General features: G+C 42.1%; 1 protein-coding gene across 8 annotated transcripts in view; it reads left to right on the top strand.

Annotated features, from left to right (window-relative positions):
* The window catches only part of SULF1 (sulfatase 1), a 169,424-nt gene extending 156,784 nt beyond the window's left edge, over nucleotides 1-12,640 (top strand). For 5 of the 8 annotated variants that reach the window (XM_066378919.1, XM_066378918.1, XM_066378920.1 and 2 more), the window contains 2 exons: nucleotides 285-350; nucleotides 10,369-10,528. In XM_066378919.1, coding sequence (XP_066235016.1) covers nucleotides 285-350; nucleotides 10,369-10,399 — 97 coding nt within the window. In that variant the 3' untranslated portion in view covers nucleotides 10,400-10,528. Of the gene's footprint in view, nucleotides 1-284; nucleotides 351-9,003; nucleotides 9,029-10,368 lie in introns of those variants that run through there. The other 3 variants (XM_066378921.1, XM_066378925.1, XM_066378922.1) reach the window with 3 other exon arrangements.
* Nucleotides 12,641-17,339: the final 4,699 nt, after the last annotated feature.

The following is a 17,339-nucleotide window of genomic DNA, read 5'->3' as shown; positions in this document are numbered from 1 at the left end:
TATTGATATCGCCTCAGGAACAAAAAGACTCTCGACGTTTCAGGGCTCCCTGCCTGCCCCCCGCCACCATCCAGCCCCGGGAACCCTCCCTTTCGAGGGCCGTGGCCATGGTGGGGGGGGGGGAGGGCGACGGAGCAGCAGATGCGGGGAAGGTAGGCAAGGAAACAAGGCAAGCTGGACTGCCCAGGCGACTCGGTAACATTTTTATGTCTCTTCTTTTTCTCTTCTCTCGTCTCCTTTCCTTGTCTCTCGCTGCCCCCACCTCGACCCCACGTCACCCGTAGCCCACGTAGGACAGAGCAGAAGAACCCACTCTTAAGCTGGTCTCACCTGGGATATGGGCTGACGAGGTAATACCCCCTCCACCAGCGCTGCTGCCCAGGGGCACTTCAGACACGTCCAAAGGCTGACATTTTAAAGGGACCTCACACGAAATACTGACTTTACGGTTGTTTTATGATGCACCCCCAAATTTTATAGCGAAGGAGTTTCAGCGTGGCCTTCTTTTATGTCTGTCGTGAGAGAAGTAAAGGACGTGAATAGGTTACTTAGGACACAGAGCTGAGTCAGCCTTCTCCTCCATCAGGTTCCCCCCCACACACGCGCACACACCATTGAGGTGAAGAACACGTGACTGCTCTGCAGTCGCAATTACACGCCAGCACCTGGGCTGCTCCCCTCCCCTGAGCGCTGCCACCACCTCTAAATGGGGACAAATCCATCGTTTCTGAGGACGACTGAGACAGCTTTGATATCCTTAGTTGTCAGTGGAGTCCCCTCTTTGGTCACGAAGCCATTGAAAGTGTGTGCACAGGGTGAATCCCTGTTGCTTTTTTTTTTTTTTTTTTTTGTCTCTCCTAAATTCCTTACTGAAAGACAGACTCAAGGACGCTCTGTGACCCTGGCACTTCCATAATCCGCCATTCCGTAACTGGCGAGGCAAGCTATCTTTCGATCACTATCCATGTTGCAGGCCGAAAATCGTGGAACAGCGTTACTGTGAGCACTCACTTGTCACGCCTGGGGGGGACTCACGGCACACCCAGTGCAGCATTTGATGTGGCCTCGCCTGCTCCCTACATCCTGTTGGATGGAGCGGGACAGATGCGGAGCCGCCACCGTGTGGGGAGCTGCGGGGGAAACGGCCGTCCCCAGATGGGATTCGCGAGCACGAGCACGCAGCCCTCCGTCCTGGGAATGCACCGGGGGCCCAACACCTCGGTGCTTTAAGATTTTGACTTTTTTTTCAAGAAAATTAATTAAAATGCATTTTAATCGTGAAATTTCATCATGAAGCTTCTGAGAGAAAAAAAACGATAGCAAGCAAATATGAAGAATTGGAAATCTGAAAATGCAAGAGTGCTTTAGAAAATGTATCTCATACAAGATGGACTAACTAGAGTTTTCAAACTGCCTTCAGTTGTGTTGTGTGGATTTTTAAAAATTAATCCTTAGAGTTATTTAAAAGTTCTACACAAAGCAAGTCCATGTTCTAGTCATCTTTGTTATTTGTTTATGTGTTTGTTGCTGTGTTGTGTGTGTGAGGCAGGGGCAGCTGAAATGCTTTTTTTTCATTTTTTTTTTTTTCATTTTTCTGAAGCTGGAAACAGGGAGAGACAGTCAGACAGACTCCCGCATGCGCCCGACCGGGATCCACCCGGCATGCCCACCATGGGGCGACGCTCTGCCCACCAGGGGGCGATGCTCTGCCCATCCTGGGCGTCGCCATTTTGCGACCAGAGCCACTCTAGCGCCTGAGGCAGAGGCCACAGAGCCATCCCCAGCGCCCGGGCCATCTTTGCTCCAATGGAGCCTTGGCTGCGGGAGGGGAAGAGAGAGACAGAGAGGAAAGCGCGGCGGAGGGGTGGAGAAGCAAATGGGCGCTTCTCCTGTGTGCCCTGGCCGGGAATCGAACCCGGGTCCTCCTCACGCTAGGCGGTGAAATGCTTTTTACTTACGCTGGTCATTTTGCAGTTAAGAAACATTTGGAGTAAGGACACAGCTTAGAAAATGGCCCCATGACTCAGGAAATAATTTTTGGCTTGAGTTAAAAGCAATCATTTCTGTGTTGCAAAATAGTATAGGATCAACAGGTTGTTGGGGTGTGTATTTTTCCTATTGCCTATGAAAGCTGATGCCGCTGCCCTTTGATATCCAACAAGAGCTCCTGGCGGCCGTGGCATGTGTCCAGTGGGGCACACATGGTGTTTGGCTGTGGGGCTGTCAGATCTTGGCAGCCTGATGCTGCAGGGCTGCTTCCAGAGCCTCCTGTGCCACACCCTGCCAGCCAGCAGACCACGTGGTACTCCCCCCTCAGCCACCATGCTCCCATCCTCTTCCATTCACCTCCCCCTGTAGGATTAGTCCCTGCCTTGTGGATGGATACGGTGATGTAGCTGTGTGTTATGTGGTAACTGTGGCTACAGCTCAAACCACGGCCTTGCTAGGAAAAAGCTAAGACCAGAGTCTGGCATGGATCACACCCCATGGGTGGACATTATTGGTAAGGTGTACTATGGGATGCACAATATTAAATGAAGGAGACAGTATGTGAAAGGGAATAGTAAATGGCAGTATAACTTCAAAAGCATGTTACCATATTTTAGAAGAAACACAAAAAGATAATATTCATCAGCAGCACCATCTCCACCATCACTCATTGGCAGCCAGGTTTCTGCAAACAAACCCACTCAGATCACTGGCCTGCCCTCCGCTGCCTGGATGAAGATTCCCTTGCTTCTCTTCTTGCTCACTTCTCAGGACTCCCTTTATTTCAAGCTGCCTTACCAGCACTATTTCCTATTTAAGGTGCTTGACCAAGAGATGGATCAAAGGCAGGGTGTGGGTTATGAGGGCTGGAAGTGAGGTCGGCCTCCAAGATAGTGAGGGGACTTAGGTCTGAATGATTAGGATGTTCAAGTCAGAGCCAGGGTCCCTGCCTGTGATTGGGCACTTGGCACCCTACACAGACGTGTGCCATGGAGGAACAAGTAGACACAGAGATGCAGCCAGAGCTCTGCTAGACAAGCCATGCCCACTGGTGAAGTAAGTTTTCTTCACACCACAGTGGCCACCTGTCAGGATCGGGGTCGATCTAAGCTTCCCATCAGAGCTCTTTGAGAATGCTCATAGTTTGGCCCTACTTTTGCGATAGTGATTCACTTCAATGGACTTTATTTCTTGTGCCACAAAGTGTGGCATTTTCAGAACTCCTCAAACTGAAAAATGAAATTTACCTTTAAATGGCTTCAATATATAGGGCAAATTGAGAGGGGGAATAATAATTCTCTTTCATTCATTTAATTAAGAAAGCAAGAGCCTGACCAAGTGGTGGCACAGTGGATAAAGCTTCAGCCTGGGATGCTGAGGACCCTGGTTTGAAACCCTGAGGTCGCCGACTTGAGCATGGGTTCACCAGCTTGAGCGGGGTTGCTGGCTTGAGCACAGGATTATAGACATGACTGCATGGTTGCTGGCTTGAGCAAACTGTCACTGACTTAGCTGGAGCCCCCGGTAGAGGCACATATGAGAAAGCAATCAATGAACAACTATGGTGCCACAATGAAGAATTGATGCTTCTCCTCTCTCTCCCTTCCTGTCTATCTGTCCCTCTTTCTCTCTCTCTCTCTCTCTCTCTCTCTCTTAAAAAAGAAGAAGAAGAAAAGAATCTAACTGACCACCTTTATACCAGATGCTGCCTTCCAGGTGACCATAGTTGAGTCTGTAATCACCATACAGAATGCAGGGTGCTTTGACAGGGGAAAGCATGGCACCATAAGCCATGGGACAATCCCAACCTGAGAGATCAACTAAGGCTTCCCAAGGAGGTGGCATTTATGCTGTATTCTGAAGGCAAAAGATAGTGAAGGAAGTCTGTCCTCCTGAAAGGGATAGTTTGTGTGAAGGCAAGATTCCACTGCAGGATTATGGTCAATTCTTTGACAGCACAGGAGGAGAGAGGGATGAACTGAAGAGGTAAACAGAGCCTGTTTTATGAAGAGTGTTTTATATAGGGTGGCCATATAATTTATCTTCTAAACAGGGATGTTTTAGATCTTAAAAGGGGTCCTAAAAATAGTAAAGTTATAAATTTGATGTATGTGTTTACTGACCAGTGAATTGACTAGTAGATTTATAAAATAATTGTGTTGAAAAACTATTTTCTAAATTAAAATGCCAAAAATTATGGACAAACTCTAAACTGAGCAGGATGCCAGTAAAATAGACTGGGATCGTCCTGGGCCAACTGTACAGTTTGGTCTCCTGGTTACAAACTACATCAGAGGATGTGGGCTTTATCCTGAAAGCAATAGGTTAAACTGGGAGAAATAATAGGAGAGGATTTGAGTTGATCAGATTTGGTCGCATAAATGAGAAGTTTTGTGGGTCAGATTGGGCACAAATTCCAGCTTCATTGCTTCCCAATTTGGGGACCATTTGCTAACAGTACTACATATCTTACTATGTTCTAGCACTTTCCTAAGTGAGGGTTAAGTGACTTAACTCACAATAACTTTGTAAGGTCAGTATTATTATTATCGCCATTTTACAGATGAGAAAATTGAGTCAGAAGGAAACTAAGTAAACTTTCCAATATTATGTGGCTGATAAATGATGATAAATAGGTAGTCAAACATAGAAGTCTGGGTCAGCATGTGCGTTTAACCTCTACATTATACTGTTTCTCTTGGACAATTTATTTAACCTCGTTATGATTTAACTGTCTCATCTATAAAAAGATGACGATAATACATATACATAATTATACCTAAGAATGACATGAGCTAATCTGAAAAGTGATTAGTACAAGCCCAGAATTTATGTTATTCTATGATTGGTGTTTGATTAAAAATTCAAAACCCAAATCAAATTCCTTTTCAATCTGAAACATGTTGTTTCAAGCAACTTGAAAGTCACCCATATGCATACTAATTTGGTCCCCAATATTGAAAACCCTTTGTCTTCAGAAAAACATTCAAAGAGAACCCAGAAAAACTAGGAAGGGCTTAGGATAAAGAAACTGACAGATTGGTGGAGACACTGTTCAGGTGCTGTCAGATTTGCAAATCAAATTAGTGCCCTCAAAACAGAAACCTGGGAGAATAGCCATATTAATTATAATGTCCTTCCACTTATCAAAGATCAACAAAACCACAACACTTTATGAATTTCTGGTTGACCTATTCCTTGCCTGTAGAAACTGCAGACAACTAGCCAGGTAAAATTCAAAGCTTGAAGTTGAGCACAGGTGCCCAGAGTCACCTACAGATGGGTGTCATAAGGGGAGGGGTTGGCACAGTGCTGAGGAAGTCCAGAGGAAGGAGGGGATGATGCTCAAACTGTCTAGGATGATGAGGCAGAGAAGCACATTCTAGAAAGAAATACAAGCACTGAGGAGGAAGTGAGCCTGGTGCTTTCAAGAAACTGTACATTCTTCCATGAGACTCGGACACAGGCGATGTGGGAAAAAGGAAGAGAAGAGGCCTGGAAGGGGGCGGAAGTCAGGCAGCCTCTGCGGAAACCGGCTTCCTGCTTATGATGCCTATAGCTCCTGGTCCAGCGCTGTCCCAGGAGGAGTTAAGATGCCATGCATACGTGTTCTCTAAATTATCCATTTGTAGACAGTAGCGTGAAATGGTTCTGTGGTCATGTTCTGAAAAGAAAATAAATGCCATCCAAAAGAAATGTGACTCATCTTGAGACCTGAGCGGGTTTTTTAATTTTTCTTAGTGGTTCCACAGCCTTTTTGTCTGATAGGAATTACCTGTAACTTGAAATCATCTACATTTATTTCCAAAATTCACTTTCCTGAACAAACCTATTGACACCTTGCATTCCTGAATAAAGAACTTCAGAATGGCCCAAGAAAAGGGCAGAAGCCAGAACAGACATGTATATCAACAGCTATTTCTATACCTACTGATGCAGTGGTATGAATATAACTGTCTAGACATATATATTTTAAAAGAATGTGTTTATACTGATACCTCTAATTCTAACTTTAATTCAACATGAAGTTCATTGTAGCCTTACTCGTTTTGATATTACAACTTTCTTTTCCAACAGTGAGAGTTGTAGTTCCCATTATCCTCACCGGATGAACTCATTTATTAAACTCTGTGGTACATGGAAGGCAGTTTCAGGATTACTAAACGACACTACTGCAGAAACAAATCCACTAACCAGAGTTCAATATCGTTTTCCCTTCTTTCAGAGTTACTTGGGCTCATTCCATGCCATCGCCCCCACCGCAGTCTATTTGTTTGTATTTCATTTTAGTTTCGATTATTTTTCTTGTCATTGTTAATTTTGTTTTTTAGTATAATGCATTAACATAGTTCCAAAAGCCTACGTGTAGCATTATTGCTTCCCGCAGCCTCTTCCGGCCCGTGTATTGTAGACAGCCAGTTCCCTCCCTGTCTGCTAGACCTTCCTGTTTCTTGGTGCAATAATACCCAGATGGTGTAGATTTTATTTCTCTTGCTTTTTTACGCAAGAGGTACCATACTATATGTTGGTACCATATAATATGTTGCACTTGGTGTTTTTTGTTTTTTCATTTAAAATATGATTTTTACTTTAAAAATATATCCTCTCTATCCATTCAGAGAGATTTTCCCATTCTGTTTTTACAACTTCCTAGTACTCTATGGTATGGAGGTACCATAATTTATTCAACCTCTCTTTTATGGATGGGCATTTCAGTCATTCTCTTAATTTTGCAATCAAAAATAGTGCTGCAATAAAGAACCTGGTATAAATATATTTCATTGTTGAATATAGCTTCAGAGTAAATTCCTAGCTGTGAAATGACTGAGTCAACAGGTGATTGCATATATAAATGTATTTATTAAATATGGCCGAATTCTCCTCCAAACAGTTATTCCATTTCCTTTTCATCATCAATGTGTGAGTGTCTGCTTTCAACAACTGTCAAACTTTTTAATTTTTTTTTTCTAATCAAATGAGAAAGAAAGGGTCTCTCAGTAAGGTTTTAATTTGTATTTTTCTTCTAATGAGTAAAGTTGAACCTGTTTTTGCAAATTTAAAGGCCATTATACTTATTTTTTAGATTATCTGGTCATGTCTTCTGCCCATTTTTCTATCTGACTTTTGGAAGAATTATCAGGAAGACTTGATAGCTTTATGATGCTGAGTCCTCTATCTATCTAAGAACAAAAGATATCTTTCCACTTGATCAAGTATACTTCCGGGTCTTCCAGGAGGTTATTCAAGCATTTTCTTATGTGTCGCACAGTTATTTTTAAGTTTATTTATACACACTTCATCTTCTTTGTTACTATTGTAAATAGGGTTTTCCTTCATCATTAAAACCTCTACCTGATTACTGTTCATATATTCTGATTTGTTTGTAGTCCATTTGACCTGTCTCCAATTGAGTATCTCCTATTATTATGTTTCTATATATTTTTCATTGTCTCTTCTACACATAGCTTCTTCTCTATAAAGCTCGTTGCCCATTTTTTCCCTCTAAAAGTTAGCAGGGTTTGTATTTTGTCCTATTGGTTGCCCTTGAACTTATACCTATTTAATGTAACCTAGTCTCTGTTTCTTATTTAACCTTTGGTCATTTTTAATGGTGTTCTCTGATTCCCAACTATTACTTAAACTATACTCTCAATGAGCTATTCTTTTTCAGCTTTTTAATTATTCTTTTCACTTCTAGTTGCATTATTTCCACATTGTCCATGTAAAATGTATACATATATATATATGTATAATATATAAATATATACATACATATATTATCTTACCTACCTACATTATTTTACTCCTCCATCTAATAAATATAGGAGTGGGCAAAAAGTAGGTTTACAGTTGTGAGGACACAAAACAGTTTGTTGTTGTATTATTATTTATTATTTTCCATACTGTAAACCTACTTTGCCAGCCCTGTATATTAAATGTTCACCAATAATCCTTCTGCTGAAGTTTACCCAATGATTTTTTTTTTTTTTGGTTGAAAGAAACTCATCCTCTAGCACAGGATTTTGGGGGGGGGGGAGTTAGTGAGAGAGAGGTGGACAGGAAGGGAAAGAGACGAGAAGCATCAATTCTTCATTGAGACACCTTGGTTATTCATTGATTCCTTTCTCATATGTGCCTTGACCAGGGGGCTCCAGCTGAGCCAGTGACCCATTGCTCAAGCCAGCCACCTTGAGTTTCGAACCTGGGTCCTCTGCATCCCAGGCCGATGCACTATCCACTGTGCCACCTCCTGGTCAGGCATAGCCCAGCGATTTTCAATCATTTCATTTCCTGACACAATAATTACTAAAATTTTGCAGCACACTAAAAAATATATTTTGCCAATCTGACAAAAAAAATAGGTATAATTTTGATTCAGTCATACCAGATGGCTATCGTTGTATTGGCTGTTTTATCTGACTTTTTTTATATATAATCTAAGGGAAAAGAGATCAGTGCCCCTGACTAAATAGGTATTGCATGTTTTAAAAATTCTTATGGCACACCAGTTGAAAATTGCTGCTCTAGAAGACTATTTGAGAAGAGCTGATATTTACAGTATTCCCTTCATTCTTACACTTTTTAAAACTGTTTTTCCTATACCCTTGATACTTGAAGGAGAGCTTGGCTGGATTTAAGATCCTTGGCTCATACTTTAATTTCTGATTTATGGTGGTTTTCACATCTGCAGATGCTTGATTACATTTACTTGGTAGGGTTGCGTTGTGGCTTTTTTCACTTTATAGTTTATTTTAGCCGGGGCATTTTTATAAAAGGATGGATTTTTTTTTATTATTACTTTCTTTTATAATAATTTTGTGTAGATATAGGCTGCTTTTACTAATTTCATGGAGTTGAAATGTTTACAAGATTCTCAATTTAAGAAGATCTGTTTCAGTCAGTGTAAACCCATATACTTTCTTTTACATTTTCACTTTATATTATTTGGGGGTGGGGGTGGGGTGGGAAGGATTGCATGTCCTCTAAATTTTTGTTTTTCTATTTTTCTTACAGGACCTGAAATTACCCTTCTTCTGTTTTCTTTTTCCTTTAACACCTGATTTCCAAAGGGCATCTCTCTCTTCCTTTGTGCCCTTTTCTCCCTGAAGCAATGCGTTTCAGAGAGCCACTTGGATTCTTGCACACTCTGTCCCTTCCTCATGGTCTGCTCTGTGGTTTAGCAAGACTACAGTATTTTATTCTTCAGGCTGACATTCTTCCAGCAATGGTTTCCAATCAATTCTTAGCTCCATCCTCACTTCCTTCCACTCTCGTCCATGCTGTTTTTCAGGGTTTGGGCCCAAAGTATGGCTTACAGCCCTGCTGAGATTTGGCATTGACTTTTTCTTTCTTACAGGTGATTTGAAGCTTACATAATTTTCTATCATCTAGTTAAACTGAGATTTTGAGTCTTCTATAGTTTTACTTATTCTTCCTGCCACTCAGTATTGCTTGTGGGTAATTCTCTGCATTAATCTAGGTCACCTCTTTAGAACAGTACTTCGACACAACTAGAGAAAAAATGTTGTTTTCTGCAGGAATGTAGTCATCTTGGTGATGTACAAAGATCTGAGAGAAAGAAAGTGGGTGCATTCTTTATGCAATGTGAAAACCATTGAAAGAATGATTTATCGCAGTGGTCAGCAAACTCATTAGTCAACAGAGCCAAATATCAACAGTGCAACGATTGAAATTTCTTTTGAGAGCCAAATTTTTTAAACTTAAACTATATAGGTAGGAACATTCCTTATCGAGGTAGTGCCCGCATGTGGTATTTTGTGAAAGAGCCACACTCAAGGGGCCAAAGAGCCGCCTGTGGCTCACGAGCCGCGGTTTGTCGACCACTGGTCTAGGGCACAGTTCTTTTAGTGCCCCCCACGCCCCCGCTCAAAAGGAACAGAATCAAGCATTTGATTTGAAGTTTAGTTGCATTCAAGTTTGGTTTTATATTAAGTGCCAAGGAATATTTTTTCAAATTATAGATACTTTCAAATCCATTATTCACCCAGCAACCCCATGAGTAGTAAAGATTTTATCTCAGAAGTATTTGCACATTTGACAGATGAGGGACATACAGTAAGAGACTCACGTGATTTTGTGGTTACGGAGTTGGCTTGGGTAGAGCCAGGAGTACAACATGAGTCCCCTGACTGTGCCTAGTCATAGCAGTTTCCGTTTGTTTGATCTTCCTTCCAGTTTTTTGTTACCGTTCAATCACTTTTGTAACCTGAGACCATTCCTTGATAACAAATTACTAGGGGAAAATACTTTTGTGGTGTTGTACTTCAAATTGATTTGCTCTGTAAAAGCAATATAAGTTTCTTGTGCAAATATAGGAACTTTTCCCCATTAATGACCCCCCTTCATCTCTCTTCGCAGAGGACAGTTATGGGATGGTTGGGAAGGTTAACCTTCCCCGTCCCACGGCAGGCATCAGCTGGCGAGGCCTGGAGGAGTTACACAGCGTGAATGAGAGTGTCTATGAGTACAGACAGAACTATAGACTCAGTCTGCTTGACTGGACTAATTACCTGGAGGATGTAGATAGAGTATTTGCACTGCTGAACGGTCACCACGAGCAAAATAAAACCAGTAAGGCAAAGACTGCTCAAAGTGATGGGTTCCTGGCCATATCTGCTGCATTCTCTGTGCCGGTAGAGATGGCCTCCGCTGAGTCCGATGAAGACCCGAGCCATACAGTTGGGGATGCCTCTCCTTTGACCTTGTCCGCCCACCTTCAAACCCTGCATTTGAACCTACGAACATTCAGTCCAGAGAATAAACTTGAATGGAATAATGACATTCCAGAAGTTAGTCATTTGAATTCTGAACACTGGAGAAATCATAAAACTGACCAATGGATAGAGCGTGAAGAGATGAGTCATCCTGAACCTGACTTCAGTGGCAGCGACATGCTAATGCTGGTACTCAAGCCTAGCCCTAGGCCGCAGCCCATCAGCGGGCACCAGAAAGGACAAGTCCGGGATGGTGGTCCAGGAGATATTTTCAAAAATCAGCTGTATCTTCCTCCGCATTCTAACATGGATTCCACCCATGAGAACATCAAAATGTTCACCTTGGAGCAGCCTCTTAACTCCAGCAGTGGAGAGAGCATGTTGAACGAGGTAGAGAAAAGTCACATAAGGGGGACTGATTAGATGAAATTGTTACCTTACCCTAAACACAGTATTGTTTTTAACTCTTTATTAGTGAACTAATGAAAGCAATTATAACAACCAACATTCCAAGCTATCCTAGGTACCTATGTGCAGTAGAAGTCAGTGCGCATGCAAGCGGACGCACAGGGACCTGGTGTTAAAATTCACTGTGTTGAGAGTAGAAAGAAAGGTGATTTGTGGCTCTTGTTGGTTTAAGGGATACTAAAACAGTATTATCTTTAGAAATGTATAGGTACAAGCATATATAAATGCTATCCAATTTAAGATGGCTAGTACTGTGCCTTCCTGAGTTTCTGAAACTGGACGTCCTCAGTGAATCTTTCAACACACTTCCCACTGCCTGCGTCATGTGGTTTGAATTCATTTCTAACCACTGGACTTCTTCGATACTGTCACCTTTAGTTCAAGGATTTTGCACTTTGAGATCTAAATGCCATGTCTATTTGGTTAGTCTTTTTTTTTTACAGGCTTGTCACAGTCTCACTGCTTGTGTTCAGTGTGACAAAGTAAAATAGACACCCTCCCAAGGATGACACACAGTATGGATCCCATATTGTTTAACATATGCTTTTGCCAGAAAATATTGCATGTTTTCCTTGACTTGCTAAAATTGATTAGCAGAAAGGCATGGCTAATGATGTTGGCAGTAAAGATAAATAAATAAGTAAAACAAAGATCACCCCGCTCTCTCTGTGCCTAGCCTCAAAGTATTCATTGTAATGCTTAAGATTGCTAAATTTTTATTATTTTCTTAACAAGATAAAAGGACTAAAGACTTTTGTTTTCTTAACCTGGCTAATAAGCTTAAGTGTTAAGAAAATGTGTTTCATTTTGAATTTATATAAGGTATTTTTTTTCCCAATAAAACACACTTAGAAATGTTTTATAATTTAAACACACCATACGTGTTGTATAATTATTTCTAAGACCTTAATTACAAGGTTCTGATTTTTTTAACAGTGTAGTTCAAAACTGCTTTTCAGATTGTGTTTTTGAAAATATTTTTGTGATGTATTTGATTTTTAAATACCAGCAAAAGGATTACCTCATTGAAAATTATCAGTATCCTAATCAACTTCCCAATAATACCTTACCAGTGATTTTCTTTATGAGATCATTCAAATACATAGGTAAATTATGTTTTCTTTAAGCGTTTAAGGTAAACTCTTTTAAAGAAAATTAAATATGTTATAGTTGAATCTTTGATAACTTTAAGTCTTTATTATCAACTATGTACATATGTTGAAATTAACTCGCTGTTTGTCAGATGTGTGTGTTACTGACTGAATGACAAGAGAAACGTATTTATGGTCATGAATGATGTGCTTTGTAAAAAGGCTTCAAGTTATTAGGAAGCATACTGTGTCTTTTTTTAATCTTCTGTAATGTTCCGTGATACTTTTATAGAACAATTCTGGCTTCAGGAAAGTCTAGAAGCATTATTTCTTGAAATAAAAGGTGTTTCAACTTTACCTGTTTCAGAGAACTGAATTTAAGCAAGTTTTTGTGGTACACCCATTCCTTGCAAGTCAAATTGAGTCCTGATCTTCATTTACATGATTGAACATTAATTGTATTAGTAAAACTGACCAAAGTCAGCTATAGAACATTCTCAGATCAAGGAGTACCACATGGATTTGCCTTGCTGCGGTCAAGAGGATGTGACAAGGAGCACCAGGGTGGCTTTGGCGGCATACAGCCTGAGCGGCAGGACAGGCTAATGCTTGGTTTAATTCTCTACTGTTGCCGTCCTGAAACACTTAGTAATTTTTTAACAAAGGAACCCACACTTCCATTTTTCACTGCACCCGCAAATTATGTATTCCAGTCCTGGGCAGTACAAATGAAGTTTTTTAAAAACAAGAGGACAGTCTCTACCACAAGCAGTGTGGGTTCTTTGGGAACCATGAACTTTGGTGGAAATCTAACCACTCTGCAAAAGCTCGGGTCTGACTAACGGATTCCATACATGCTCTTCTGCCTCTGCTCCCCTGAGCACTGTCTCCCCTATGGTAGAGCAGCTAACGGCCTCCGAAATGTCCAGAAACCAGAAATGTCTGATAACAATAAAGATTTTAAAAAAGCAAAGGACTGTGAGATCTGCCAGTTCAGTCCTTGGGTACCTGAGTAAACCATCTGTCTCAGTCTGCAAGGGCTCCCATACAGAACACCACAGACTGGACACCTAAACAACAGAAACTTATTTTCTCACCATTCTGGAGGCTGGAAGCCAAGACCTGACAGCTGGGCTGGTTTGTTCCGAGGCCGCTCTCCTTGGCTTACAGATGACCACCTTCTCGCCATGTCCTCACATGGCCTTGTCTTGTTTATGCACATCTCTACTCTCTCTCTCTCTCTCTTTTTCTCCCCCCCCCCTCACCAGCCATATCGGGTTAGGGCCCACCCTTATGACCTCATTTAACCATAATTACCTCACCTTGGGGATTAAGACTCAATATATGAATTCAGAGGGGACACACTCTCCAGTTTCATCCAGAAAAGTCCCAGCTAATGGTGGTGTCCAAAGTCACATCAGCGTGCCTTTCTCCTTCCTGTTCCTTTCCTGGAAAATATGACGAGGCCAAATGTTGCTATCCTGGAGAAAACTCCATTTTAATTCAATTCAGTAACAGTAGATTACCTACTATGTGCAAAACATGAAGGGCCCTTAGAGATTGGCTGGCCACAGGTCTCAGTCTGACCTGTGAGGAGGTTGATGCTCAGGACTGAGCTGGTTTCTCACTTGCCCATTCCTCCAGATTTAAAAGAGGAAGAGGTTTAACAGAGGCGAAAGCCAGCCCCTCCCCCTTTCTCAATACACACACACACACACACACACACACACACACACACGCATATACACACAAGGTTAGGGGAGAGAGAGTCCATAGTGGGAACTTATTTGGCAAGAAATAATGGAAAGAACAACACACAGGAAATTAGACTTTAACCTCACTGTAAACTCTAATTTTTACTATCTGTGTGAGCTTGGCAAAGTCACAGAATGTCTCTAAAACAGCTTCCTCAATTATAAAAAAGTAAGAAGTTTGAATTGAAAATGGAAAATGCATAGCATATGTGCTTTCTTTTCCCAAAATATGCCCAGGTAAGACATTGCTCATGCATCGGAACGCTTTTCCATTAAGCAGAGCATCTGGGCCCTTACAGTCATTCTCAGTGCAGCCGGCATCATCTTCAGCCAGCTGCACCAGCGCTGTTGATTCGGTGCTTGCCATGCAGACAGAAGCCTATCTGCCACACCCAAACTGTCTCTACTTCCCACCTACCCTCCTGGGGTTTATTCCCATTCCCCGTCTCCACCTGTAGAAATCTCATCCATCCTTCAATTCCCATAGCATTGACGTTTTGCTTTTTCTTCCCATGTAACCTTTCCTGGACTCCTTCACCCCTGAACATCATGTCTCCCCAGTGGTGGGATTCAGCCGGCTCACACCAGTTTGACAGAACCGATACCTAATTTTTTGTTGAGTTCTACGAACTGGTTGTTAAAATGGCACTTGTAACCAGGGTTCTCTCTAAGGTGGGCACCTGGGCAGCCACCCAGTGTGGAAATCACAAATTTGCATTCCTCTTTTTTAACATTCATCTGCACAACAGCATATTCTAAGCACCTATAGTAATGTTCATTCCATCCATAGGTGAAAAAAATACAAGTGAGGATGCCAGTCAAGAAGCAATATGGAAATATCTTAAATAACAGTTTTATTGCTTTTTGTCAGGTATTATTTAAATTTTTTATTAATATTTTAAAACTTTTTTATAACATAATCTAGTTTTGTGTACCTCTTTTATTGTTCTTATTTAAGTGGTAAGTGCATGGAATAATAAACTACCTTTAGGTATATTGGGGTTTTTTTGTTTCTTTTTTAAGATTTTATTCATTTTAGAGGGGGGGTGGAAAGAGAGAGAGAAAGAGATAGAGAGAGAGAGAAGAGGGAAGAAGCTGGAAGTATCAACTCCCATACGTGCCTTGACTGGGCAAGTCCAGGGTTTTGAACTGGCAACCTCAGCATTTCCAGGTTGATGCTTTATCCACTGCGCCACCACTGGCCAGGCTAGGTATATCAGTTTTTTAATACTTAAAACGGTCATAAGGTCAGAGGACCGGTCATGAAATTATTTGAATCCCACCACTGTATCTCCCCCACTTTACACTCTCCTCCAGGTCAGGAAACATCGACGTTGTACCAAGTCTGAGGCCTCCAGAGTGAGAATAACTGGCCACATGCATAACCTTGCTCCTTCCCCCATTTCAGACCAAGAAACTTACCTCATACTTCCCAACCCCAGGCAACCACCATTCTACCTTTTTATGAAGTAATTTTAGCACCATGTGAAATGTAGTTGGATGTCCACGAAAACACCCCGAGGAACATCAAGATGGTGAGGGCAGTTTCAATCCTATCATGACAACCATCGGGCTATACGGACAGCAGGACTTCTCAACCTCTGCTGACATTTGAAATGGATATTTCTTTGTTGCGGGGGCTGTCCCTTGCATGCTAGAATGTTTAGCAGCATCCCTGGCCTCTCTCAGATGTCTGTAGTGCACACCCACACAACCCCGGTTGTGACACCCAAAAATGTCTCCACACATTGCCAAGTCCCTGCAGTTACAAAATCGCCTCTGACTGGGAACCCCTGATGTAGAGAGATGGTGTGAAAGTGCTGAAGCAGGCCTAAACATTAAAACCCATTTGGGCTGGATATGTCTGTCTGAAAATGATCAGAAAAATACATGTATTGGTCAACTCACTTAGGTGCGTTGTTGACATTGAAAACTTCGCCAGCACAATACTGTGGGCCTCATTGTGAGTCCACTGCTGTATGAAGTAAGTAGAGAGAATAACTTTCCAAAAAATCAGAATTTTTCCTGCCGGGACTGCAATGTCTCTGACCTCGGATGTTAGGGAAGCCCTGCAGAGCGCTGGGGGCAAAGGGAGCTGCAAACGCTGCCAATCTTGCGCTGGGTGCCGCCTCGCTTGTCCGCTGGCAAATGGGAGTGGTGTGGGGGAGGAGCAAATGTGTCGACCTTCTCTTCTGAATTCCCAGCCTCCACATCAGCTCACCACCCAGGACCCTGGAGCTCAGAATCTGTAACCTTTCCCCTAATCCTCTTCTCCCTTGTTACCCCACCTCCCAGCCCCAACAGCACAGGTGACCCAGAACTAGAATGGAACCCATTCAACCACTAATAGGTCTCAGAAGAAGAGGCGATGTCATCGACTTTGCCACCTTAATACGTATGGGGGTCGCTAAGAACCCCACACAACTCAAGGCCAGGAACCAGTAGGGCCCAGAGCGTGTGTTTTCCGTAATGACCAGTAGATGTCACAGCAGTGCAACTAAAGACATAATGGCTGGGAGCCAGGACCTGGCCACTGGCAGACCTGCCTCTTGATTGATTTCTAAAGGAGCTTCACCACTATTTTGACAAGAACACATCTAGAACAACACGACCCATAGCAAGCTCGTTGGTTCTTTAGTGCCTAGGATCCTAGCCATGCCAGCAGGCCAATGGATGGTTTTAGCGTTCTACTGATTTATATGGATATTATGAGTTGGAACTACGTCAAACGTTGACACTTAAATTCAGAAGTGAGCAACAAATATTGATCTCCTTGCTTTCCAATGACTTTGTGCAATTAAGAAAGGTTTTTGGCTCCCACGTGCTGAAGCTCCAGAGGCCATCTCTGCCCAGCTGAAAATGTTAAAAACAAGAGAGGAACTGGATTCTTTTTAATAGCTCTTAAAACGCTGAGGTCATACCAAGTCCTGGCTAAAACCAAGATGCGTGGGTACATCACAACCTTTCTTCTTTCTGCATTTCTCATAAAGAAACTTTCCCTCATGTATCTGTTTCAAAAAGCCCAATATCCACCTTGGTTTTGCCCCTCCCTTGAAAGTATGAGATATTAAAGAAATTCAAGAGGGAACGAGGAATGTTTTTGCCTAAATTGCACACAAAATTGAGGAGAGGGTGGTAGATTTCGGCAGGAGTTACAATCTGCTCTCTGCATAAATGGCTCCCTTGAAAAATGCACAAAGCTGTGGCGGGAAATTGGCATTTACCCAGAAGTCAAAGCATGCACACTCCACCCCCCCACCCCCAGTAACTCATGTTATCTTGAGCCATGGTGACCCTTTTGT

The sequence above is a fragment of the Saccopteryx leptura genome, chromosome 3 (genome assembly GCF_036850995.1).
Source record: "Saccopteryx leptura isolate mSacLep1 chromosome 3, mSacLep1_pri_phased_curated, whole genome shotgun sequence".
In the NCBI taxonomy this organism is placed as follows: Eukaryota; Metazoa; Chordata; class Mammalia; order Chiroptera; family Emballonuridae; genus Saccopteryx; species Saccopteryx leptura.
This window is presented reverse-complemented; position numbering and strand designations above follow the sequence as displayed.